General features: G+C 36.1%; 1 protein-coding gene across 1 annotated transcript; it reads left to right on the top strand.

Annotated features, from left to right (window-relative positions):
• The first annotated feature begins 4 nt into the window (after positions 1–4).
• On the top strand, positions 5–25,408 carry TMEM41B (transmembrane protein 41B). The gene is made up of 7 exons (XM_014844198.3): positions 5–450; positions 10,464–10,581; positions 13,085–13,213; positions 19,798–19,891; positions 20,535–20,639; positions 21,819–21,957; positions 23,757–25,408. Exons 1-7 carry the CDS (start codon positions 330–332, stop codon positions 23,924–23,926), a joined length of 876 nt encoding a protein of 291 aa, XP_014699684.1. The 5' UTR covers positions 5–329; the 3' UTR covers positions 23,927–25,408.
• Positions 25,409–26,660: the final 1,252 nt, after the last annotated feature.

Below are 26,660 nucleotides of genomic sequence, written 5' to 3'. Positions count from 1 at the left end.
CGCATGCTCCCCGCTGTCGCGCGGAGGGCGGGGCCACGAATGGGGCGTGCCGGGGCCCTGACTTGTCTCGCGGTTACTGGGCGGGCGCGAGCGCGCGAGGCTCGGGGGCGGGGCGGGGCGGGGCAGGGCGGAGCGTAGTCCGAGTGGGCGATCTAGGTTTTAGCCTAGCGTCGCTGTGCTTGCGGGGCTGAGGTCGTCTTAGGCGAGGCAGTCGCCCCGGAAGTAGCTCTGGCTGTGGCCAGTGGGTGTTTTAAGGACCCTGCGGCCGAGTTGTTGTTGTCAAGGGGTTGCGGCATCACCCCGCTCCCTCCACCTTCCCTGCTGCAGCCATGGCGAAAGGCAGAGTCGCCGAACGATCGCAGACGGGGGCACTCCATACGACCCCTGCGGGGGAGAAGGCAGCGGGGACTCGGGGTCCCACGGCACCGGGCAGGGGAGACCACCTGAAGGGTGAGTAGACCCGGGAACCAGAGCTGGGGTTGGCCCTGAGGCGGGAGTGTGCCGGAAGGGACTCCGGACGGGAAAGGACCCTAGCCCATCCCAGGGACTTGCCAGGGGAACGGGGGCCTGCTGGCACCCAAGGGCGGGAGCAGAGCGAGTGGGAGACCTGCATTTGGGCCGCTGCCCATCACAAGGCCGGACACTTAGCAGGTGCGTCGTGAATTCTTTTTTAGTTGAATTCAGTCGAAAGAAGGAATAACACTGGCTTGTTGACGCCTAGGGAGATGGTAAGGTTGATAATACTGAGGCTAGGGAGAGCTGGAGGGAACTTTAGCATTCCTTGCTTTATTTTTACAGATGAGGAAACTGAAGCCCAGAGTGGATATATAACTTGCAGAGTCACAAAGCCAGATTAGTAAAGTAGTAGTTGAGAGCAAGCGCTTAACTACGTCCGGGTACCACTTCTAGGTGCCAGGAACACTTGGGTTTGAGTCCCTGCTCTACCACTTACTTATGACTTTGGATTTGTTATCTTTCAAAAGCTAAGTGTCTAAACTGTACCGTGGGGATGAGGATAATAATAATAGTATCTACTTAGATTGGTGCGTGGATTAAACAAAATAATTCATGTAAAGGATTTAGTGTTATGCTTGGTTTATATGAAATGAGGGATAAATAATCGTCAGCAATTACTGTTAGAGTTAAGATCTCTTATTCTCAAGCTTTTTTTTCCCATTACACCATCCTGACACTTTTCAGGGCTTTAGCTATTTTAAGGAAAAAAGCATACTTAGAAACTAAATACTTTGATTCCATCTTGGCATGGAGTTTTTCATTGCTTCTTAGTAGTTAACATGAATAAGCTCTTTAAATGCTTTTAAAGCCCATAAAACTTGAAGAAATCCTAGCAAATAGCCATTAAGTTGTCTACAGCTTACACTGATGTGTTCCACCACCAGTGATGGGTAGGAAGAGGGTCTTTTAAGAGTGGCTAGCAACATTGTAACTATAGTCAACAATAAAGTATTGTACACTTAAAAAAATATATGTATGGAGATAAAATGTTTAACATTCAGCAGAAATATTTTTTGAATCAAATTTAAGGTATATTAAATTTTAAAAAGAATGTCCAGCAGAGCTTGGTATTTTATTTTCAAATAATTTAAAATGTCTGCAGTCTAATTTGGCTCTGTAAGCTTAATATATTTGGGTATTTTTCCACCTTGTAGACAGTAGAGCCAAATAACTTCAAAAACCCAGAAATGAGTTGTTATCAAAGTATAAATCCACTCTATAGGAACATCGTTTTGAAGATGCTGCTACTGAGAGCGACAATAATCCAAGGGTTTCCTGAAAAAGTGTTTTCCTAATAGGGCACTCCTAAAGATTGTCATTTGGTTTGCAGTGGCAGTCGGTTGTTTTATTACCTTTTTTTTTTTTTTTTTACCTAAAGCTGTTCAGAAAATAAAACCTTGAAACTTCCAAAGTGCTTTTACAATTGTTTATTTTGTTATTAGAACAACACATTCAACACAATTATTATTTTTTATTTATTGTATTGAGGTCACATTGGTTTGTAACATTATGTAAATTTCAAGTGCACTTGACTTCAAGTGTATTTTGACTTCTGTATGGACTGCATCATGTTCACCATCAAAAGTCTAGTTGCCATCTGTCACCATACATACATGCTTGTTTATCCCTTTCACCCTCTCCCCACCCCCTTTCTCTATGGTAACCACCAATCTGTTTTCTGTATCTATGTGTTTGTTTATTTTCTACATATGAGTGAAGTCATACGGTAATGTCTTTCTTCATATGGCTTATTTTGCCTAGCATAATACCCTCAAGGTCCATCCATGTTATCGCCAGTTGCACAATTTTGTGTGTTTTTATGGCTGAGTAGTATTCCATAGTATGTACATATACCACATCTTCTTTATCCATTCATCTGTTGATGGGCACTTAGGTTGCTTCCAAGTCGTGGCTATTGTGAATAATGCTGGGGTGAACATAGGAGTGCATATATCTTTTTGAATTAATGTTCTCATGTTCTTTGGATAAATATTCAGAAGTGGAGTGGCTGGATCATATGGTATTTCGATTTTTAATTTTTTGAGAAATCTGCGTACTAGTTTCCATGGTGGCTGTGCCAATTTGCATTCCCACCAGCAGTGTATGAGGATTCCTTTTTCTCCACATCCTCTCCAATGCTTATTTCTTGTCTTTTTAATAATAGCCGTTCTGATGAATGTGAGGTGGTATCTCATTGTAGTTTTGACTTGCATTTCTCTAGTGATTTGTGATGTTGAACATCCTTTCATGTGCCTATTGGCCATCTGTATATCTTCTTTGGAAAAATGCCTGTTTGTATCCTCTGCCCTTTTTTTTTTTTTAAAAGATTGGCCCTGAGCTAACATCTGTTGCCGGTCTTTTTTGTCTTCTTCTCCCCAATGCCCCCTAGTACATATTCTAGTTGTGTATTCTAGTTGTGGGTCCTTCTAGTTGTGCTATGTGGGATGCTGCCTCAGCATGGCTTGATGAGCCGTGGTAAGTCTGCACCCAGGGTCTGAACCAGTGAAATCCTGGACTGCCAAAGTGGAGTGCATGAACTCAACCACTTGGCCACGGGGCGGGCCCCCTCTGCCCATTTTTGATTGGGTTGTTTGTTTTTTTGTTGTTGAGTTGTATGAGTTCTTTAAATATTTTGGATATTAACCACTTATCAGATATGTGATTTGCAAATATTATCTCCCAGTTGGTGAGTTGTCTTCATTTTCTTGATAGTTTCCTTTGCTGTGCAGAAGTTTTTTAGTTTGATGTAGTCCCATTTGTTTATTTTTTTTCTTTTGCTTCCCTTGCCTGAGGAGATATGATATTCAAAAAGGTACTGCTAAGACCAATGTCAAAGAGAGTACTGCCTATATTTTCTTCTAGGAGTTTTATGGTTCCATGTCTTACATTCAACTCTTTAACCCATTTTGAGCTAATCTTAACAATTATTTTTACGATGCTGTCAAATGACTTCTCTGGACTACAAATCTCTAGGAAGACAGAGGGAGGAGATGCGAAGGCATGCCTTCATGGAGAAGTCGGATCTAGATTAGTAGAGAGAAGGGAAGGGGATTCTGGGCAGGGGTAACATTACACTTGAAGGTTAGTGTGAAGCTTTGTGTATGTCAATAAAGAGATTAGCTTGTCAGGAGTAGAAGATTTCTGTTGGCTGTGGAAGATAAGGTTGGCCATGGTCAAAATGGTGTCAGTATAGTGGGTTTTAAATGCTAGGCAAAGGAAGTTTTTTGATCCATCCTGTTTCTTAATAATTCCCAGTTTTTTCTTTTTCTTCTCTGCCTCTCTCTATTTGTCTGTCTCTCTTTAATTAGTGTTAGGAATTCTCTCTGTGGGCAGAAGATTTTGTTGACCCATTACATGATAGAGTTTGGTTACTTGCTGCTGGTACTCCGTGGTGATTAGCAGCTATTTAGCAACTGATTTACCGGGTGATGAAAAACAGTTTTTGTTCCTTGCAGGTGGTTTCTTGGCATTCAAAAAAGGGAAGGTTTTGGAAAAGAGAGAAAAACTTTAGTAACTCTTGATTGAGAAATACGTAACAATAGAACATTCCTATAAATTCCACGACATTTTAAGTGAATTTGTAGTTTTATTAACTGACACATCCACGTAGCTTTGATAAGTAGTTGTAATTGTGTGTATGTTTGAAATATTTTACACTCTATATGCAGTCTGATACATTTATGGGTTCCTTGCATGACTTTGGTCTCTAGTCTAACATCTGAGCCTTATAGACTGAGGACCACTATGGAGACTTGAGCAAGGCAGTAACACTGCAAGTCTAATTCTTGTGTGATGAGGAAGGGTGAGAGGCAAGAGCTGGAACCACTTAAGAGGGTCTTGACCTAATCTGTGTGCGAGGGTTCATTGGCCGGGGTATTTTCTTTTCTTTTGTGTTGTTTGCCGTGGCTGGTCTGTTTGCTAGCAAGTCATAGAAGTTCCCCATTTTGATTTAAGAGAACTTCTAGGACCGTGTTTTTCAATATATAGATCCTTACCCTTGTGAGTGGTGTGAAATCAATTTGATGGATGATGATGAGCTGTTTGAAAAAATGGAACAGAAAATAGAGTGCTTTGCATATAGTAGGGGGTAAGTATTGTTTCTTTGAATTTTATTTTTCAGTTATATAGATTTTGTGTGTACCAGATCATGATATAAAATACATTGCTTATTGTGGAATGCAGCCAAAACTGTTTGAGAAATGCTGTCTTGAAGTTGGTTTTACTGCGTTTAGAAGGCAGTATCGTTTGAATTTGGATAATAAATCCTTCTCAGATGCCTGTTCTAGATCCTGCCTTGCTGTTTGGTTCATCAAATACTCTGAGCATCTGCTATGAGCAAGGTACCGGCTTAGAGGACGAAGGCAGCTCCGATTACTGATAACTGGGAACTAAGACAAAAATTGGCTGCTGGATATCAGCCAGAGTATTAGTGTGATATGTTGATGCCAGTCTTAACCCAAATGTTATGTATCAGGATTCTTTTGCCTATAATCAATAGATAACACAATTGAAACCCTTGCTGAAAGGAAGTTTATTGGATCATATAACTAAAAAGTTGGGAGATTAAGTGGGATTCACTGGCTCCATTCTGGAACCAGTGGCTCAATGATATCATCAAGATTGGATTTCTTTCATATCTTGGTTTGCTTACTTGATGTCAGCTTTCCCTTAAGCTTGATTCCTCTTGAAAGTCCGGGTGAGCTAAATCCTTCCTTGATAATTTTGAGAATCTTCTCCCTAGCATTACCAATAAAAGTCTAGATATTCACTCTTGATTAGACTGCCTCAGATCAAATGCTTATCCCTGAACCTATCACTGTTAGCAGAAGGTAACGATAACCTGACTGGCTCAGCCTGATTCATGTTTCACACCTAAAAAAGGGAGTAGGAATGAAGTTAAGTCAGTTTTCCCAAAGACATGGATGGATCTCTATGATGGGTCACTCATGATTTTTCTCTATTTGTGCTCAACCATCTTGGTGTAGGAAAGAAGAAAGGGAACTTGTAGTCTGATTTTGGTTTAGATTAGATAGAAAGAGAGGATAAAGATTCCAATCAAAGTACTGCTTCAGGTGATAGAACGTGAAGTTGCTGGGCATGGAAGGAAGAGAAGTGAAGAGCCAACAAAAGGGAGAAAATGGGGGAGTAAGCTCATGAGAGAATAAAGGTGATCAATGAATGGCATATTGGAATTTAAAATGTCCAGGGTAGAGCGATCTCAGGTGATATGAGAACTTAGTGTACCCCTGGAAGTGGGTGGCTAAAGTGAATAGAAATGAATTTTGATGCTGGATGGAGCATCTAAATGGATGATGAATCTTTTAGGATTATGAAGAAGTTTACTATGAGCTTGGTCTCAGCCTTCGGTGAATGGGGCAAGTGCCTGAAGGTGGTTAGATGGTAGTGAGTGAGGTGTGTAGCTTGAGTGGTAGCCGAGTTGCAGGGCATAACCTTAGAGAATGAGCTTATACAAAATTGGTAGTGGTGTTTCCTTCTGCTACCTACAAACATACTTTCTGTGTGTTTGAGTTTAAGAGTTAATTCTTTGTATTTTATAGTTTTGTTAGCTGTTTAAATTTATACTTGATGATACTACCATTTTAGATTATTAATTTTAAAAATTTTGAAATAAAATTTACTTCCAACAGTATTACAGTAGATTCTTGTGACCTTACAAAACGTATTAGAGGCCCTGTAAATTTATGTCCTCAGGAGAGACGGGTCTTTTGCTTCCTGCATGGTAGGATCAAGTAGGTCTAGAAAACACTGAGTGTTGAGAACTAGTGGACTACATGACCAGTAAAAGTCATTCCTGAGATCATGTAGATGTAAGAAGATTTTGATTTCCAAAAGGTTTTTATATGAAAATAGTAAGAGAAATACGGAGCTACTACAGGGGCATTAAAGTTAAGTTACGGTTCTTCAGGATGGATATATGCATATTAGAAGTTAAAGAAAAGGTACTTGTTAAGGGGGAAGAATTGGGTGAATGGAGAAGAGATAATTCTGAAAGCAAGATCGGGAAGGAAGTGTGTTGGTGTTTAATGCAAAGATAAGGGGAAAGGGACAAGGGAAGATAATTTCGTGAACAGATCTTGAGGTAGAGATTGGGGAGCTCACTAAAGTGTGGAGGCAGTGTCATTGGTTGAGAATAAAAGTCGGTAGAATTAGGGGCCAGCCCCGTGGCTGAGTGGTTAAGTTAGCACGCTCTGCTTTGGCGGCCCAGGGTTTCACCAGTTTGAATCCTGGGCACGGACACGGCACTGCTTGTCAAGCCATGCTGAGGCCGCATCCCACATTCCACAAGTAGAAGGACCCATAACTAAAAACACAAACTATGTACCAGGGGGCTTTGGGATAAAAAGGAAAAATAAAATCTTAAAAAAAAAAAAAGGTAGAATTAAAGGCTTGGAGAGACTTGAAATAGCCCTTTTGGAGAGTACTGTAAGAGGATTATTGTTTGCCAGTAATAACCTTAATTGAAGATAGAAAAGTATGTGAACTTGTAGGCCAAGGGAACATGATGATCTGACTTTCTCTAACAGTACCTTTGGTCTGGGAGGAGGTTGGAAAGCAGCTGATGGGATAATTCAGATTGGAATTTAGTATCCTGGAAGATCTGGAGGTTAGTGGAATGTATAAAATACTGTTGTGGGTAGCTCTACATGCTAAATAACACGTGTCTGATGCAACCAGAAGGATGCACTTTTTTTTTTTTAAAGATCGGCACCTGAGCTAACATCTGTTGCCAGTCTTCTTTTTTTTTGTTTTTCCTTCTCCCCAAAGCCCCTCAGTACATGGTTGTATATTCTAGCTGCAGCTCCTTCTGGTTGTGCTATGTGGGACACCACCTCATCATGGCTTGATGAATGGTGCCATGTCTGCGCCCAGGATCCGAACTAGCGAAACCATGGGCCGCCGAAGTGGAGCACATGAACTTAACCACTCGGCTACAGGGCCGGCCCCAGGATGCACATTATAAATATATATGCTGCACATTTAGATGTAGAATTAGCACTAAAACAATATTTTTAACTTCTATCTCTGTTTGGAACTCTAAATGAATTATGTTCTAGTCTCTGGATTTATGAGAGTTATACTCAAGAAGAATTGTTGAATCATAATAGCCAACACTCTATATGTTTATGTGAAAGAAGGGAGAGCTTCAAAATTGAATGTCACTTAGTTTTATTGCATTCTTATCGTTGTTTTCTTGTGTTACTGTTCAACACAATGCTTGGAAAAGTTTACCTAATTTTAGAGAGTGAAGAGCTTAGGTAGCAAGTTAAACCCAGAGGTTAATTTTGTTCAGATGTTAATATATTTCATCATCCAACTGTAAGACAAGTAGCAATCAGAGAGATGTGAATTCAAAGAACAGTCAGGGCTGTGTTCTGTAGTCTAGTCGAAGATTGTCTGACACCTTTCTCCCCTCTGACCTCTTACTTAGGACGGGTGAATTAATAATGGGAAAAAAAATTATAGTTTAATCTTGGAGCTAGCATGCTAAATGTCTTATTTAATTTTTGATTTAAGAAGACTGTATTACCTGTTGAAGTCTTTAAAAATGTATTTAGCTACAGTACAAGTTAGCAGGCTGTACACTGTTCTCGTCTTTTAGTCTTCAACTGAATTTCTACCTGCTCTGTCAATCTTGCCTGCATCACTCCAGCCCAGTAATCTTGCTTTCTTATAAACTCAAAGGCCCTTTGTACTCTTCCTTGGGAGTCTAGCTAATGAAGGTATCAGTTTCTTAGGAGCAGAGATTGAGCAAAACATTTTGTACGTGATAGATGCTCAGCAGGTAGTCCTAACCAGCTCCACATTTGATTGCATACCTTGCGTGGTTGAAGTCCTAAAGACAAGTTCCAAGAAAGGGGGGGAAATCAGCCCTTTATTCTTAGCAGTAGTTCTTGTGTCCACAAGTATCTATAGGATGAAAAACAAAAAACCAATGGTTTTGAAGAGTTTAAAAGATACCCATAATATTAAATTATTTGTATTAGTCCTTTTGTACTCTGGATCTGATTCTGGCAGGGAAGTAAGTGAAAAGTGAGGGCTGGGCAAGTTAATTCCAGGTAGATTTAAAAGAAGCATATGTGTGGCCGGCCCCGTGGCCGAGTGGTTAAGTTCTCACGCTCCGCCTTCGGCAGCCCAGGGTTTCCCCGGTTCGGATCCTGGGTGTGGATGTGGCAACACTCATCAGGCCACGTTGAGGTGGCATCCCACGTGCCACAACTAGGAGGACCCACAACTAAAAATATACAACTACGTACTGGGGGGGTTGGGGGAGAAAAAGCATGGGGGATAAAAAAGAAGATTGGCAACAGCTGTTAGCTCAGGTGCAAAGCTTTAAAAAAAAAGTAGCATACCTTTAAGAAGAAATAGGCCTCTGGAAAAATTATACTATTTATGTGTTAACGTGTCTTTACTTTGATCAGCCTGTACCAAACTATGCCAAAAAAAACCCTCAATATTTGTATACTACCCTTATTCCTTTTTCAGTAGAGTACTTCTTTATTTAATACAGTAGGAAAATAGCCATTTGGGCCTTTGAGCACAGTTTGTGTTTAAATAGGTTCTCTATTTGCAAACGAAAACTGCGTTTTTGGTTGAATTGCTTTAAGTGCACACTGATATTTTTATAACTTTTTGCTAATTGCTTCTTTGTTTCTCTTTTCAGGGTGAGTATATATGGTTTATTAAGTCCTCAAGATATGCATTGAATTAGATATCACAATCAGGGCACAGATATGGGCAGTTAAGCGTTTGTTATCATAAGATTCTGCAGAGACATTTTCATATTTGACCCACCTCAGATGTTTAAAGTCTCTGTTTAGTTCTGCATGCTACTAAAAGGCGTACATACAAATGCATCAGTGAATTAATGAACTAGAGTATTAAGTGGTAGGCATGCCTGGTTTATTACTCCATTGAAAGCATCTTTTGTATTATTTTATGCTCCCATTTCTTCCTGCAGTAAATTTAAAAGTATGATATGAGCAAATAAGTTTCCATTTGTGACTTGGTTTTTGAAGTAAAGTCCTTTTTGAGATTAAGATGAAATATAACAAAGTTAAAATGATAGGGGCTAGTTGGGAGGTGAGGCTGATTAGTGATATGTTTAGATTACAGAAAATTAGAAAAGATAAATGTTTTTACATTTAGTGTTCACATACTAGAACTTGATAAACCTTAATATTATCTTTCAGAAAGCCTGCTTTAACGAACAAGTAAGGATAATTTATACTTAGTATATCAAAGCACTAACCTCAGCAGTTTCTTTCAGCAAAAATTATGAGTTGACTGTAAATGGATATTAACATGGAGATATACATCACACTATTGGGTTGCTTAGGATTTTTTTTAGTAGCTAGTGCAACCTCCTTTGGGCCTCTGTTTACTTAACCTATAAAATAGGTAGAGTAGGGGGCTGGCCTGGTGGCATAGTTAAGTTCACATGCTCCACTTTGGCGACCTGGGGTTCGTGGGTTCAGATCCTGGGAGCAGACCTACGCACTGCTCATCAAGCCATGCTGGAGCATCATCCCACATACAAAATAGTGGAAGATGGGCACAGATGTTAGTTCAGGGCCACTCTTCCTCAAATGAAAAGAGGAGTTTTATATAGATAGAGAAAATTAAAAGTCAGTGATAGCATTTAGAGCAATGCCTATTTTTCCCCTTTGGCTTATCAGCAAATCAGTGCTACAAATTTTGGTGTTCTGTTTTTCATGCTTCTGAAATGGATATGTCCCCCAAAAGTAATATGCCCAGTTAATAAATGTCAAATACAGTAGTTCTTAAAATTTTATGTTACAGTGTTTTGGGTAAAAGCGTGAACAGTTTTTTGGTAGGAAAACCTTTAAAGGAATTGTTTGCTGGCTTGGAATACTATCTTCCTTTGTGTTTATCTTAATTATAGCTTTTTTCTTTCTTTCTTTCAGAAAAAGCCTGTGCAGAAGCTGGGTCAGCAAGAATGTCACTTCTTATATTGGTGTCCATTTTCTTATCTGCAGCTTTTGTTATGTTTTTGGTATATCAAAATTTTCCTCAGCTTAGTGAGTAAGTATACTGAAAGAAACTGAAAATGTCTAGACATTTATAGAGATGAAAGCAGATTAAAAGTTAAACTAATTTTCAGCAACAGAACTGTCACGGTGATTGTGTATCAACTCTCATGGCTTGTGGCAAGTCCATATTGATGCTGCTGTTTAAATGCTTCTTTCCAAGTATGCCTCCTGATTTTCTGAGCAGGGTTTTCCTAGCATTGCTTCTCCTATTAAGGCCTCGTCTTTCTAATGGCTTTCACAAGTTTTTTTTTAAATATAACCACATTTAGAAATACAATTTTTATGTCATGGTCCTGCCTGTGTACGTGTATCCTCGCCCTCCACTTGCATACATGTATGCATATAAAACTAAGTTAAAGTTTCATGAAATGGGTGGTAGTCTTTGATATTTTCTCAACTATTCTATTTATTTTATTTTATTTTTATTTATTTTATTTTTTTAATTAAGATTATAATAGTTTACAGCCTTGTGAAATTTCAGTTGTACATTATTGTTAGTCATGTTGTGGGTACACTACTTCACCCTTTGTGGCCTCCCCCCACCTCCCCCTTTCCTCTGGTAACCACCGATCAGTTCTCCTTGTCTGTATGTTAACTTCCACCTATGAGTGGAGTCATATAGAGTTCATCTTTCTCTGTCTGGCTTATTTCGCTTAACATAATACCCTCTCATTTTATTTTTTAATGCTGGGAGTGACCAAATAAATTTATTTTGCAGTCCATAATAGATACTAACCTGCCGTTTGAAAAACACTGATGCTCTTCTCTGCTTTCCCCCCTTTTCCATCCATTTTCTCCCTTCCCACTTTTCCTTGCAATCAATTTTTGTCTGCTTCTATCTATCCATTTCCTTCCCCACCACATCGCTGTCTCCTAGCTCTTTTTCTCTTCCCTGTTTTGTGGAAATGATATGGGCTGAATAGGTACTTTTCACAGTGAGAGGGACCTTATAAAAGACTTGTATAGCTAGTACACGTCCATAGTTCCTTAATCAAAACCTTGGGGGTGAAATGTGTTTCAGGATTTAGAATTTTTCCATTTTAGAAAGATAACATGGAATAAATATGGTATATTATGGAGTACCTCCAGCAGGATCTGGGGCAGCATCCCATAATCAAATATATTGACATTTTTGTAGAGAAATCTGCATCATTAAAGATTATAAATAACATTATATAATTGTGGGTTAGTTTTTGCTGACAAATTATAAAGAACTTTTGGTTTTGAGAGTTTTTTTAATTTTAGGCAAGAGATTATGGACCTGAAACATACTTTAAGAGGGCAAAATATCCCAGGGTTATTTAACCACAATAATACCATTCTTGTGTAATCATAGATTGCATAAGGGACTACTAAAATGTGGTTAGACTTTCAACCAGGGCCAGCCTGACGTGCTAATGGATAACTGTGAAATGTGATTTCAAGATATCTGGAAGTTCCTTTTCGTCCATTAACAATTCCTTATCCTTGAAATTTTATGGTTAAACTTTTTATTTTAATACTTTCATTTCTTACATTAATGTAAATACCTTTAGGATGATAGCATGCTATATTGTTATGTTAATATTAGTATGGCTGAATTTTAGATCCTTTCTGGTTTTGATCAAGGAGTAAGAAGTAAGAGACGACTGAAAGCAGGAAAGAATATAGAGTGTAGGTTAAGGTTGTCTTTGCTCCCAGCCTGCTCCAAGAATGATAAGATCACTTGTATATAATAATGTGCTATTATAAATCTTTTATATTCTGCTTATTTCTTTCTGTGTGTGTGTGCATGCATTCATGCACATTCCTATCAAGAATTTTTTTAGTTTTTAAATTTATAAATGGAAAAGCTCATTTTAGTTTACTTGCTGTTTTTATAGCACATAAGCAGCATTTTATCATTGTTGTGCAAGGTCAGTCAAATTTTGTCCTATAAACAAATGGGCGCAATATACATTAAACACAAAGGTGATTATTTGAGGTTTTTATAAGCAAGAAGTCATTCAGTTCCAAACAAAGCACCAAATATAAAGTAAAATTAATAGAAAGAAAAAACTGTTTTTTTTATCTGAGCTTTTCCAGAAAAGATGGGAACTGTAAATTCATTAAAATTCATTAAAATTTTTACTTAATTTCAGTTGTAACTGATTATTGACTTTAGCTTATCATGAGGATTACCCAAAATGATGTTAAATATGTTTTAAATATGTTAATGTCACTGGTTCATTTCTTAATTCAAAATTTACGCTAGTGTTGGAACAAATGCTTTTAACCTTTAGAGTCATCCTGAACTTTCATATCTAGATTACACATCTCATGAAATTATATTAAAGCATTAAAAAACAAGTAATTTGCAGACTTTTCAACTTAAAGATTGTGAATTTATGCTTAACTTACAGATCAAGGCGTCAAATCATTTTGGATAAAACTTCATGTTTTGAACTTGACTTTGATATTAATTATCTTGGCAAATTTCTGCTTTAAAATTTTTTACTTTAATTTTATTTCTTTAGAGAAGAAAGAGTGAATATGAAGGTTCCCAGAGATATGGATGATGCCAAGGCTCTAGGAAAAGTTTTATCCAAATATAAGGACACCTTTTATGTACAAGTACTTGTAGCTTATTTTGCTACATATATTTTGTATCCTTTTAACTGAAAATGTTTTCTAGTTTTGTTCAAGAAAAAGGTTTTAAAAGATCTGCTGTTCAGTATACATTAATTATTTTTCTTTTTAAAAATTGTTAATGCAGTGTAACAATATTAAATAAAATATTGAAAAATTAGAATGAAAAAAATTCTCACTTTAATCTTATATCTTCAACTCAATTGTTATTTCTGAATGTTTATTACCAATCGTTTTGTATTCTGCTTATTTCACTTATAAACATTTTTCTGTATTATTGAGGATGATTATTTTATTTATCTTATTTAATTTTTATCTTATTAATTGTTTGAATTTAAATAATTATTTTGAATTAATAGTGATCATACAATAAGTTTTAAAAAGTTTCCTTTTGCTTTGAAGATATAATTTGTACTTAATTTATTGCTTTCTACATGTTGTGTTACGTATGAATCTTTTTGTTCATGATTTTTTCTTCCTTGTAATTGTCTTCTTTGTAAAAAATCCTGAGGATAATTAGTCAAAGGAATTTTTTTATAGTTCTTAGTATGTATTTCTTTGTTTTATATAAATATATGTTATATTTTAACTAGTCAGGAAAATAACTTTATTCTTTCTATCTATTTTCAAACCGCTTGTGCTACTGGTGATTAATCTTCCAATTTGTGGACTTTAATTTCTGGCTTTTGTATCTTTTATTCTAATCCAACCTATTTTTCAAATCTTTGTTAATGAAAGACATTGTCTCTTGATGTTGTGAAGGTAATCATCCTTTTTAAACCAGCTCTTATTTTGAAAAGGCAAATGAGTTACTTTGTTAATTCTCTCAAACTATTTCCACTCTGGCTTCCTGTTTTATCTCCTGAATTTCTTCTGGTGTGTTGGATTTTTCAAGTGAAACTTTTTCTAGTAAAATTGAATAGCATTTTTTAACTTGGATTTATATTGGATTAGATATTGTATATTTAACATATATATGTGTTCTTCCAGTTACCTCTTTATGCGAATGTTTTGAGTATGTACTTAGACACACTGGACCAATTACTCTTAGCATAAGCAACTTCATGACAAGTACCTTTACAAAAGCTTTTGCTGCTCATACAAACATTACTCCTTGACCCACCTGGTGAGGATACATTTTTATTTAGGTAATGTGCTCTACGTAAGCACTTTGTCATTATCCTCTCTATTTATCATTAGAAACATTGAAATTTGGGGAAAATTTAGAGAATAATTATTATGCTCCTATCTTTGATGGGTCATTTGGGGCAGCTATTCGTGAAATAATTTAATTGTTTGTAAAGTGTTTTGAGAACTCTGTAACTGCTGCCTTTTCTTACTAATTCCATTTTGTCACCCATCTGTGAAAACCATAGTGTTAGGCTTATAGGTTATTTTGCCTTTATAAACTTCAACAGTGAGTTAAAATATTTTCCCCAAATAAGGAACAAATTTGGTTCATCCCTTTCATTTGGCTTTTATAACGTTTTTGTAAACATTTTGTGAACAAGGCATATGGTTTCTATTTACTTTGCAAAGTCCTCTTTTTTGCCCCATTTTGCACCCCCAACTTTGGGAGGGAAACATGGCTGAGGGATAAAGGGGATGCCCACCCATAGGGCTTAGCCAGTTAGCATAAATGAATCTTGACCATCTGTGGGGTAAGAAATGCTGTAGCCTAGTTGTCTTAATGTCCATATGCAAATTAGTAGAAAAGAATAAACTGCCCTATAGAAAGTGAATTGAAAGTATAGGAATGGGTTTATTATTACAAAGTACCTTTGGTTTAAAATTTTTAATTTTAAATAAATTATTGGTTAATATTATTATCAATTCAGCAGGTTTTGTTGCATATTGTTAGTTTGCTTAATAGGTAGTTGTAGTGATTGCACATTTCAGATTTTTTTATAACATAATTTGTTAAATACATTTTTTAAATAATTTTCTCTTTACACTTTTGAATCTCAGTGAACAAAAGAGAAAGACTTTATCTTAGCGCATATATCTCTATGCTGTGCATATGTGCATGCATATGTATGTATGCGTGTACATGGATATAACACAGTGCTGATCAACAGAAATAGAATGTGAACCACTTGTAATTTTTAAATTTCTTTGGCTCATTAGAAAAAGTGAAAAGAAACACCTAAAATTAATTTTAATAAAACAGTTTACTTGAACGAGTATATCAAAAATATTATCATTTCAACATGCAATCAACATAAAAATTATTAATGAGATATTTTACATTCTTTTTTTCATGCTAAGTTTTTGAAAAGTATGTTTTTTACACCCGTAGCACATCTCAATTCAGTCTGGGTGCATTCCCTTGTCTCCATAGCCGCCTGTGGCTAGTGGCCACTGTTCAACAGTGCGGGACTAGTACCTTCATTGGTAATGCCTAACTTCAAACTCTTATATATAAATTACTTTTTACATTACAGTTACTTATTTTAACCCTAGCATTCATTCATTTAACCAGTTTTTTTAAAGTACTAATTATATGCTAAGTACGAATCTAGTGTTTTGAGCATTCAAAAGCAGAACTGTTTCTGTCTGAAATAATGGGGAATTATGGGTAGAGATACAGCACGGTCATTTTGGACAGTGCAATCCCAGAGCAGAGCTTACAAAGCACAGGGCATAGTTAGAAAGTGATCAGTAGTCAAGTTTAGTTGGAGTGTAAGGCATGAGAAGGTAAAGATTGAGAAGTAAGTTTAGGAAGGTAGGCTAGACACTGCATGCAGATTATAGAGGACTGAGTACCAGGCTAAGGAATTTAGAATATTCATTTGATATTGGGTAGTCACTGAGGACTTTTAAGCTGTGAATGATGTTAAAAGTGTCACCATCATCTCGTTTGTTTCCCTGAGGCTAAAAATCTTAGAGTAACTTAAAATTTTCTTTTATTATGGAAAATTTAAAACATACACAAAAGTAGAGAAAATCATATAATGAACTCCTTCGTACCCATCACCCAGCTTCAAAAATTATTAATATTATGCCAAGCTTGTTCTTGGAAGTTATCTTTGACTTTGTATTTTTGGCCTTTTAGAGAAAAAAAGACTAGGTAGAGGACCATGTTTAGAGTAGGGAAAGGAAGATAACGTTTACTTTGATTTAGGATGTGCTCAGTTTTAAATATTCAGATAGAGGTATCTATACCCAAATGTCAATCAATAGGGGACTGGTTGAATAAACCATGGTAAATCTAAACATGGAAGTACTATATAGCTGTGAAAAAGAATGAGAAGTATCTCTCTATGCAGTTAACACATTACCTCCAGGATATACTGTTAATTGAAAAGAGCAGGTGCAAAATAGTCTAAGGATGCTATGTTTTATCTAAGAAGGGGAGAATATGAGTACACAGGTAAACATACAGGTATTTTGTTATATTTTTTAAAAGAAAGGATATCTTTAAAAAACCAATACAAATGTTTACCTATGGGGAGAGAGATGAAACAAGGGTGGAAGTGAAACTTCTCTAAATATACTTCAATGTGTACATTTGACTTTAGAACCAAGTAAATATTTCACAAAATTATAAAACCGATTAAATCAAAATGAAGAAACAGGAATTTTAAAAATCTAAAGCAACCTCACACCTATTAGTATGGTTTCTATCAAAGAAACAGAAAATAAGTGTTGAAAAGGATCTGGAGAAATTAAAACCTGTGAGCCTTGTTGATGGTAATGTAAAATGGCGCAGCCGTTGTGGAAAACAGTATGATGTTTCCTCAAAAAATTAAAAGTAGAATTATCGTATGATTTAGCAGTCCCACTTCAGGGTACATACCCAAAAGAATCGAAAGGAGGGTCTTAAAGAGATATTTGCACACGCATGTTCATAGCGGCATTATTCGCAATAGTCAATAGGTGGAAGCGACCCAGGTGCCCTTTAACGGATGAATGGATAAACAAAAGTAGTACATACATATGATGGAGTGTTACTTAGCCTTAAAAAGGAACGAACTTCTGACACATGCTACAACATGGGCGAACCTTGAGGACATTATGCTAAGCAAGATTAGCCGGTCACAAAAAGATACGCTGTGTGATTCCACTTTCATGAAGTACATAGAATAGTCCAATTCATAGAGAATGAACGTAGAAGGATGGTTGTCAGGGGCTGAGGGAGGAGCGAAGGGGGAATGTTGTTGAATGAGTGTAGAGGTTCAGTTTTGCAAGATGAAAGGACTTCTGGAGGTTGTTGCATAACTGTGAAAGAACTTAATGCTACTGAACTGTACAGTTAAAAATGGCTAAAAGGGTAAATTTTATGTTATATTTTACCAAAATTTTTGAAAATTAAAAAAAATCTAAAGCAAAATTAAACAATGAATTTAACAGTATATTGAGTTTGTCAGGATTTGACTATCTAGAGGAATTATTTCAAATTGTCTCCTTGAAAATAGTAATTTGACTATGCATCCCTCCTGGGATAAATCTTAAGGACAAAAAAGATTTGAAAGAAATCTTAAACTATTTTCAGTTATTATATTGCTATGAAGTTTTTAAATGTGTAAAAAATGTTTTAGAATAATACCAATGTATATATTTTATATAGTATATATTTAATAGTATGTAAAGCAAATAGTTAATTATGTTTATAACATTAAGAACCAAGATTTTTAAGTGTAAGGGAAAAGAAATGCAAATCTAAACAGAGCTGGAAAGTTAAGCTCAAATTCCATTCCCAAGCAGAGAGAAGAATGGCTTTGTTAACGCTTACTACAAGCTAACAGACAGAGGAACGAATTAAATCACTCAAAGGGATACAATAGGCACAATTCAAAAAGTGGTGAATTTTACCAATGACTTGGTTTCTTCAACAAATAAATTGCAAGGAAAAAAAGGAACCTGTACTTCAGTGATATAATGAGCAAATACCACGTGTGGACCTTATTTTGATCCTGATTTGTATAAACCAGCTATCTAAGAAAAAAATTATGAGGCATTTGGGAAATGTGAACACAGACTAAATAGATATTTATGATAGTAAGGAATTATAGTTAATTAATGTCTTGATGTGTGACAATGGTATTATGTTAAAAAGAAAAGGAATCCTTATCTTTTTAAAGGTATTAAAGTAGTTGCACATGAAATATGTGTGGGATTCGCTTCAAAATAATCCAGTGTAGGGGGTATAGATGAAACAAGATTGGTTGTATGTTAATTGTTGAAGCTGTGTGTGGGTATCTAGGGCATCATGATAGCAGTTTCTCTCCTTTCATAGGTGTTTAGAACCTTATTTGAAAAGTTTCAAAGAGCCCTGAAATAATCAAAGTTTATTTTTAATTAATTTTTTTTTAATGGAGGCACCCAGTAGACAGATGGAAATTTTGAGACTGGTATTTGATTGGAAAAGTTGAATCAGAGATAGAGAATTCAGAGTTATCAGTATATATGGCCATTTACTTGAAGCCTTATATACTTCTGTATACATGGAAATTGCTGAATTTATCAAAGGAGAGGTAGAGGAGCGTGTGGCTAACAGCGCCTTAGAGAAATCCCAGAGTTGAGGGTGAGGAGAAGAAAAAAACTAGAGAAAGAATGATGTGTAATGTAGAAGAAAAGTACAGTTCACTGGAGCTGAGTTTCACACCAGAGGATGTCTAATCCTGTGCAGCTGTCACTAAAAAATGACTGCTGAGAACAAGTCAGAACTCTTGGCTAGGAAGAAGTTTCAGTGGAGTGATGGGTGGGTAAGTCAGGTTGCATATCTTGGTCAAGGAAAGCCTCGGTTTTCTTTAGTTTATAGGCATCTGAATGGGTTTGTCCAGGAGGGATCCTGTGAAAGAGCAAGAAGTTGAGGATGAAAGAATCCAAGAGGAAGAAAGAGGAGATTGACAGGAAAACATGAGCAAAGTGGGAACTAGAGAAAAACAGAGAGGGATAACGGGTGAAGATAGAGATTTTAAAGTAGAAAGGAGAGATGTTGAGGGAATTCACTCAGTTGGACTGACTCGTAAGTAAATCATGTTGGGGCAAAAAGGGGTCCAGGCCAAAACTGGGAACTAGAGGAAAGTAGAAAAAAGCATAATTGTGTTTTAATAAGATTTGTGATTTTTACTATATTTTGCAACCCCTGTCCTTTTTTTAATGAGTAGTGAATTGAGGTAAATGTGCATACGTTAGGAATAAGTAATTATTATAGCCTCTATTTACCTAGATTTCCACAGAAACCATGTTTCCTGAAAACATCTGGGGTTAAATCCTATGCATTAGAGAAGTATATTGTTTAAAAGACGACTGAAGACCTTTTTCGTTCTCTTTTTTCTTTCTCTTTTCTTCTCCGCTTCCCCCCGAAACTGCCCAGTTCCTCTCTATCCTGGTACATGTTTTCTTTTAGTAACACTCTTATTAGCATTGTATTTATGATAATGTTAGTAAATGGTCAACTTAAAAGTGGTACAACTGAAGGGTCATGTTTTTTAAACTTTTGGATATAATTTTACTATATTTTTAAATACTGGAATATGGATATAATCTTATTAACTTGATAACTTCTGTATTGATGCTTTTTTCTGAAATGTTGGATTTGTCTTTTAAAAATTCCGTTTAATTATGTTTTAATCCTTAACTTAGAAGTTAACAGCTTGCAAACATTTGCTATTCCAGGCTCTATATTTCTCAGTATACTCTCAGGGTTTCTTTATCCCTTTCCACTAGCCTTATTTCTTGTTTGTTTGGTAAGTATATAAAGTGAAATTGGGAGACTAGGAAAAAAGTGGCTTTAGATAGATGATGAGGATGGTGATGGCATCCTAGCCCCAGTAGTCTATGTAAGCGTAAGCTCATTGGTTTTAAGTGGCATTTAATGTTGAAGTATATCTGAGTCCCTCCATAAGGAGATATGATAGTTTTTTCCCTAGAACAAGGGTATCGGAGACTTAATTGCATTTATAGGCTCTGTTTTAGCCTTTCCTTCCTATTGTATTTTGCAATTCAAGTAGTCCAAGATTGTTGGTGGGCACGAGAGGAGTTAAGTCCTGCGGCTGGGGGTGGTGTTTTCAAGCACAGCAATTGAAAGAAAAAAAAATTGGCTCTTGAAGTTTTATTCTTAGGCTAAAGGCTAACACTAACTGTTTGGATATAGTCGGTAGGTTCAGTGACAAGTGCCAGTTTGTTTTAGCTGGTCTGATTTTAGTTATAATTTGGTCTGACCGAGGACTAGATCAGATGGGTTCTTGTTCTCTGCACAAGAGTTGTCGTGCAGAGTAATCCCCATACAGCGAAAGCAGTAAACTAGTTGAGCTTTGCCTTAGGTGAATATATCCATGTGAATGAGATGAAAAAAATACAAAATGCTTATGGCTTCTTGATATTTTCTAGTGTTCTGGACTCGGTGCCTCATTCTGCTATATGCTCTCCTATTTAGTTGGGAGGCCAGTTGTATACAAATACCTAACAGAGAAAGCAGTAAAATGGTCACAGCAGGTAAACATGTATTTTTCAATTATTTAATGTAATTCTTTGGCTAATTGGGAGGTCAGTGTGTAGTCCCTATGTAAATTAACTCAGACTCAGGGCTTTAATAAAAATGATCTTTTGACCAAAATAAAATCAAGTGGTAGGCAAATAATGAATTTTAATCATTCCAAATATGAAGTTTTTGTACCTGTAATGGTCATTTTAATTCTTCATTCCTAGTAAGTTCAGTCAGAGCAGAGAAGTCAAAGTGTTGATGTAAAGGCATCCACGTGTTTAGACACGTCAGCTATTTTGCGTTGATGCCGTGTGCTGTCAGTGGGTCACTGAAACGCTTGTATCGGCCAGCTTCTTTACTGCATTTCATCAGTGGGAACAACTGTTGTCTTCAGTCAGGATCTCCGCAAAGACTGGCAATGAGAAACATAAGCACTTACACAGAGAGGTCTAACAGTATTGCTAAGAAAATCATACTTTTATAAAAAATCAGAAGAAACAGACTTAAATCCCGGAGGAATTTTAGAAATCATCCTTCTTTACCCCTTTGTTTTACAGATTAGGAAATTAAGAGAAACTAAGCATTTTGCCCAAAATCACAATAATTCTTTGTAAAGCAACATGTAGGGAGTATAAACTGTAGTCAGTGCTTTTATTTGATTGGCTAAATATTTCCATATACTTGTTTAATGTCATTTGTCAATAATGAATGTGGTCACTCATATGATGTATATTGTAATAACATAAAATAAAGATTATCTGAATTTTTTTTAATTGAAGGCTAGGTTTATTGATGTGCTGTACTAGTTCTTTACATTGTAGGAAATCAAAGACATTGAAAAATTGGTCACTTGATGTGTATCTTATATCTAGTTATAAGTTTAATTTTGCCAGTTTAGGTTTAAAATGTGGTTGAGCCATATTACCTAGGCTGATTCAGAACCATCTGTAGTGGTGTGACATTTAGCTATGAGCACAATTTTAAAAACTCTCATCTCATGTTATTTAGCTCTGGTAATGAGTAATTTGATAAGTAGTTCATGGTCATTTTCGAGCTCTGTTTTGATCATTTGTGTTGGATAAACTCTAAACTATTGGGGATGAGAATTTGAAATAAGATATTTTATATTAAGCAACTCATTTTCAAGATCAGCCTTATCTTGATCCTGATTTGTTTCTTTCTTATGACAGGTTGAACGTCATAGGGAACATCTCATTAACTACATCATATTTTTGAGAATAACACCGTTTCTGCCTAATTGGTTTATTAATATTACATCTCCTGTGATAAACGTGCCGTTGAAAGTCTTTTTTATTGGCACTTTTCTAGGTAAGGCCTCTGGTTCACACTGTGTTAGACCTCCTTGTGTACATCTCTAACAGTGTCCAGCTGGGCTGGATTTCATGCTCTTTGCAGACATACCAGCACCATATATAACTTTGGGGCATAGAGTCTGGCTTATGTAAGTAGATGCTGGGAAATGTTTGCTCACTTGTATCGATTTAAATATTTTTGTGTTACTTCTTTTAAAGAAGAGCACATTCTACTGGATCTTTTTTTAATCATACAGGATTAAGCAGGACTTTTAAGCTCCATTCTCTCACTCAGTGGAGAGAAAAAAAAATTAAGGTGCCTTTTTTGAATAATTTTCTCCCTTGTCTTCTAATCACATACTGAAATATTGAACTTTAATTTTCAGTGGAGAATTGATCCTGTTTTTTTTTTTATTGACCTCAATTATTTTTAATGAGCATTACCAAGAGTATGGGGAAGGCAAGGATCAACAAAAGGTTCTTGCTTTCAAGGAGCTGCCACTTAATTTTGAAATTAATCAGCGGACATAAAGATTCACTTACATATTTTGTGAAGTCAGGTGGTTCTTTACTAAGAGGACTCTACTTTTCTTTCAAATTTAAGTTGAGTTGTTTTGTCGTTAGTGCCATTGAGTTGATTCCAGCTCCTAGTGACCCTGTGTACAGCAGGGCTGAACTCTGCCCTGTCTTTTTGCACCATCCTCTCACCGTCTTTGCAGAAGTGGGTGGCCAGGTCCTTCTTCCTAGTCTGTCTAGTCTAGAAGCTCTGCTGAAACCTCTCCACCATAGGTGACCGTGTTGGTATTTGAAATACTGGTAGCATAGCTTTCGGCATCACAGCAACACACAGCTGCCACAGTATGACAGATGGGTGATGTGGTTCCCTGTCTGGGAAACGAACCTAGGCTGCAGAAGTGAGAGCGCCGAATCTTGACCACTAGGCCATCAGGGCTGGCTGTTGAAGTGTTTAAAGACCAACAAAATGAGCATGTTCCTCATGTATTGAGTGTCTGTTAAATTAAAGCCTAAGTTAATACTTAGGAGAATGGACCTTTTGGAAAGAATAATAAAAATCAATTTTTGATTGCTCCTTTTTAAAAACTTCATTGACAAACTTAAAAATCTTAGCAGGGGTAATTGTGGAATTTATAAAATGATGTTACATTCATGGAATCAGAAGAGAATTTTTGTCCCTATCTCCTTATTTTACAAGTTGAAATACCTAAAGATTTAGTTAACTTCAGCTTTGGCTAAAGTAACTTTTCCAGTTTGTTTTGCTTTTTAACAGAATGTGATTGTTCTGCCTATGCTCTTGTATAAACTGCTCTTTTTACTCGTGTTTTGAGTATCTTTCTATTTCTGATATCTCCTACCACTTCATTTTTATTTTAAGTATATCCTATTAAAGATGAATGACAGTTCACTTAATCTTATTTTTGAACATTGAGATTGTTTCCAGATTTTTAGTATTACGATGCTTTGATGAACATTCTCAAGACTAAATTTTTGCTCATATACATTAGTGTTTCCTAAAATTGAAATTGCTAGATCAGAGCACGTTCTTATTTTTAAGGTTGCTGACAAATTTTGTAAAATTATTTTCTGGAAGCTTTTCTTGGGTTTTTTAATTCATTATCATTAAGAGGTGATTATGAAAGTTTGAATTCTTTATATTTCAACTTGAGGGGCTTTAAATTAAAATTTTTCAAAATGGAGATTGTTATATTCTTGCAAGAAATCTTATGTACACTGAAAACTTTAATTTTAAAAAATAATTGATTGTTTTTGCTCTGGTTTTTTTTCCTTTTATTTTAGGTGTCGCACCTCCCTCTTTTGTAGCAATTAAGGCGGGCACAACACTGTACCAGCTCACAACAGCAGGGGAGGCTGTTTCCTGGAACTCAGTATTTGTTCTCATGATTTTGGCTCTGCTTTCTATTCTGCCAGCCATCTTCCAGAAAAAACTAAAGCAGAAATTTGAGTGAAAAATCATCTGGGTTTTAGATTTCCTATCATCATCATCATCTCAGGACTGGCAGGTTTATGTGTTAAAATCACCTCTGTAATTGAAACAAGGAATTTGTAAAATAAAGTTTACTATCATACAGTTAAAATAATGTATTTAAGTGGGAAGGGAGAGAAGAAAGCAAAAATGGAAGTAGATGTACTATGAAGAGTGCTGTCAGTAGTTATGATAGACATCTCTTAAATTACCATTCTAAGGGTAGCTAGCCATAATTAGTAGCAGTATAGTAGGAAGTTCTTGACCCAGCTGATTCATTCAATTTAATATCTTTCATGAACTGGCTATACATACTTACCCTTGACTTGATCATTTAATATTTTTCTCTCTTATCCTTTACTAATAGCTAAAATAGAAAAAGCAAATACAAAATACAAAAGCAAAGATTCTAGATATTTAAAAATAGTGTTGCTGTTCTGGCTAATGTTAGCCTCCTTTCAGAGCATAAACTTGAAAACTAAAGCTCTAAAGAGATTTACATTTCTTTTCCCTTTTTACCTTTGAGGTAAGGGATTTGTTTAGAAGTTCATCTCAGTGGACTACTGAATTTGGAAAGGATATCAAGTTATATCTACTTTGTGAATTCTATTTTTGTTTTTTTCTGTTCTAGATTATCATGGATTAGTCTGAAATTTAAAATTCTGACCAGTCTATTTTCATTTTTTCTTCTAGCTTTCACAATGCTTCCACTGTGCATATACAAAATGGCGATTACATGATAAATGTATCATACTGGTGTTGATAATTTATATTCAGATAATATTTTGTTACATAGTTTCCTTTTATCTCAAAAGGGGATCAAAAAAGCAAACATTCAAAGTATGCAGTTTTTAGATGTTAGAGTGATTATATGACTTTATATTTTGAAACAGAAGCAGTGGCAGGGTAACACTTAAGTGGTTAAATGTAGTTTATTTGTTCCAATGACTGTAAAATGTACCTCATTTATTTATTAATCTGGTCATTAAAGTATGTATTATGTAATTATCCTTTTTATGCATGAAACGCTTATAAGAATGCCTTGTTTCGTTTCTATCGATGGCCTTTTGGTTTGGGGCTGGTTTTGATTAATGCAGTTTCCCAATTTAGTGTTTTTACTTTTTATAACTCAAAGTTAACTTCTCACATGATAACTACTATATTTAAACAGTCCTGGAAAAACTAATCAGCTTTTTGCTTCTTGCTTAATGGTAATCCCCTTGATTCCTTGATTCCAGGACACAGCTGATCTAAAGTAAAGTACTCTGTCGGTTTTACCTTCACCAAGACTGTCAAGTTGAAAAGTACTTTACCTGTGGGAGAAATCCTGTTGTGAGAAGTGTGATCATCCTCAAAGCCTGTTTCTACTACATAATGTGGACTGATTATTTTTTCTATCACAGTATTAACGAATGGATTTATTGTAAATACAAAGAAAATATATTAATATACTATTCTTATGTCACTTTGCCTTTTGTGTGAAATTATTTATTGTTATTTCTAGCAAGGTTTTCTTCTTTTCTTATTGACCAGAGGCTGAGTGATAAAGCTTTTGTTATTTTTACAGTTGAACTTACAACATAGCCTTTTTGGACACAGTTCACTAAATATTGCTATATAAAATGTAATTGAGTAAATTTTTATCAAACTTTTAAAAATAAAAGTAAGAGTGTGGACTCAGAAGAAGCCTCACTGTTACTCCAGTGTGTGTATATTGTACTTACTCTGTTCTCAGAGTATTTTCCCTGTCTTTGTCATTGATTCTTTCCCTTTCCTGATTATTTTTTCTGTTAGAAAACTGTAACTGCCACTTAAGGTGGGATATCTTTTCTTCTCCCAAGAGAATAGCCAGTCTTTCCAGATTCATCATCATTGACTGTCAAGAAAGAACCCTTCAGGCTGTACCCTAAATGCAGTTGGCGGCCTGTATTGACGGGGATCCGCAGACTTGGCCTGATGCCAGATCTGGAGTCAAGCTTCAGCCACATCTTGGAAAGAAGTACATAGTAATAACTACAAGAGGGTACAGATGTGTAGTGGGGAGGTGAGCAAGCCACCTAGGGAGTTGACGCACTGACTGAGACATTCCCCTCGTAGTTAAAGGCCTCTCTCAGGAGCGCCATTACTTTGAGTGTAATATTTCTAAGACACTTAATAAATGCAAACTGAGGCAATAATAAATTGTACTGAAAAAACTTAAATGTACTATTTGGGATTTATTTCACCCTTCACTTTTTTTTTAATTTATTTTTCCTTCTTCTCCCCAAATCCCCCTGGTACATGGTTGTATATTTTTTAGTTGTGGGTCGTCCTAGTTATGGCGTGTGGGATGCTGCCTCAGCTTGGCCTCATGAGCGGTGCCGTATCTGTGCCAGGATCCAAACCGGTGAAACCCTAGGCCTCTGAAGTGGGAGCGCTCGAACTTAACCACTCGGCCTCGGGCCCAGCCCCTTAGGATTTATTTCATGGAAGTATTTGTATTAAAAAACCTTTCCTTGAATAAAAATATATTCTATTAAAATTCTGATGCACATTCTCCACCTGTAAGAACAATTTAACAACCTTTAATTTTTGTAGTTGGCTTTTGAGAACCTTAGAGCAACTTTTAAAATTGTAGAGGTAAGTAAATAAAGGTAAACATCTAAGTTTCTAGTACATATATTGGTTTCTCTATAAAGGAATCTTTTAAAAGTTCTCTTTGGCTTTTTGAAAATATA

This window comes from Equus asinus, chromosome 20 (assembly GCF_041296235.1).
Source record: "Equus asinus isolate D_3611 breed Donkey chromosome 20, EquAss-T2T_v2, whole genome shotgun sequence".
Lineage (NCBI taxonomy): Eukaryota > Metazoa > Chordata > Mammalia > Perissodactyla > Equidae > Equus > Equus asinus.
Note: the sequence above shows the minus strand (reverse complement) of the source record. Positions and strands in the feature narration are given on the sequence as shown.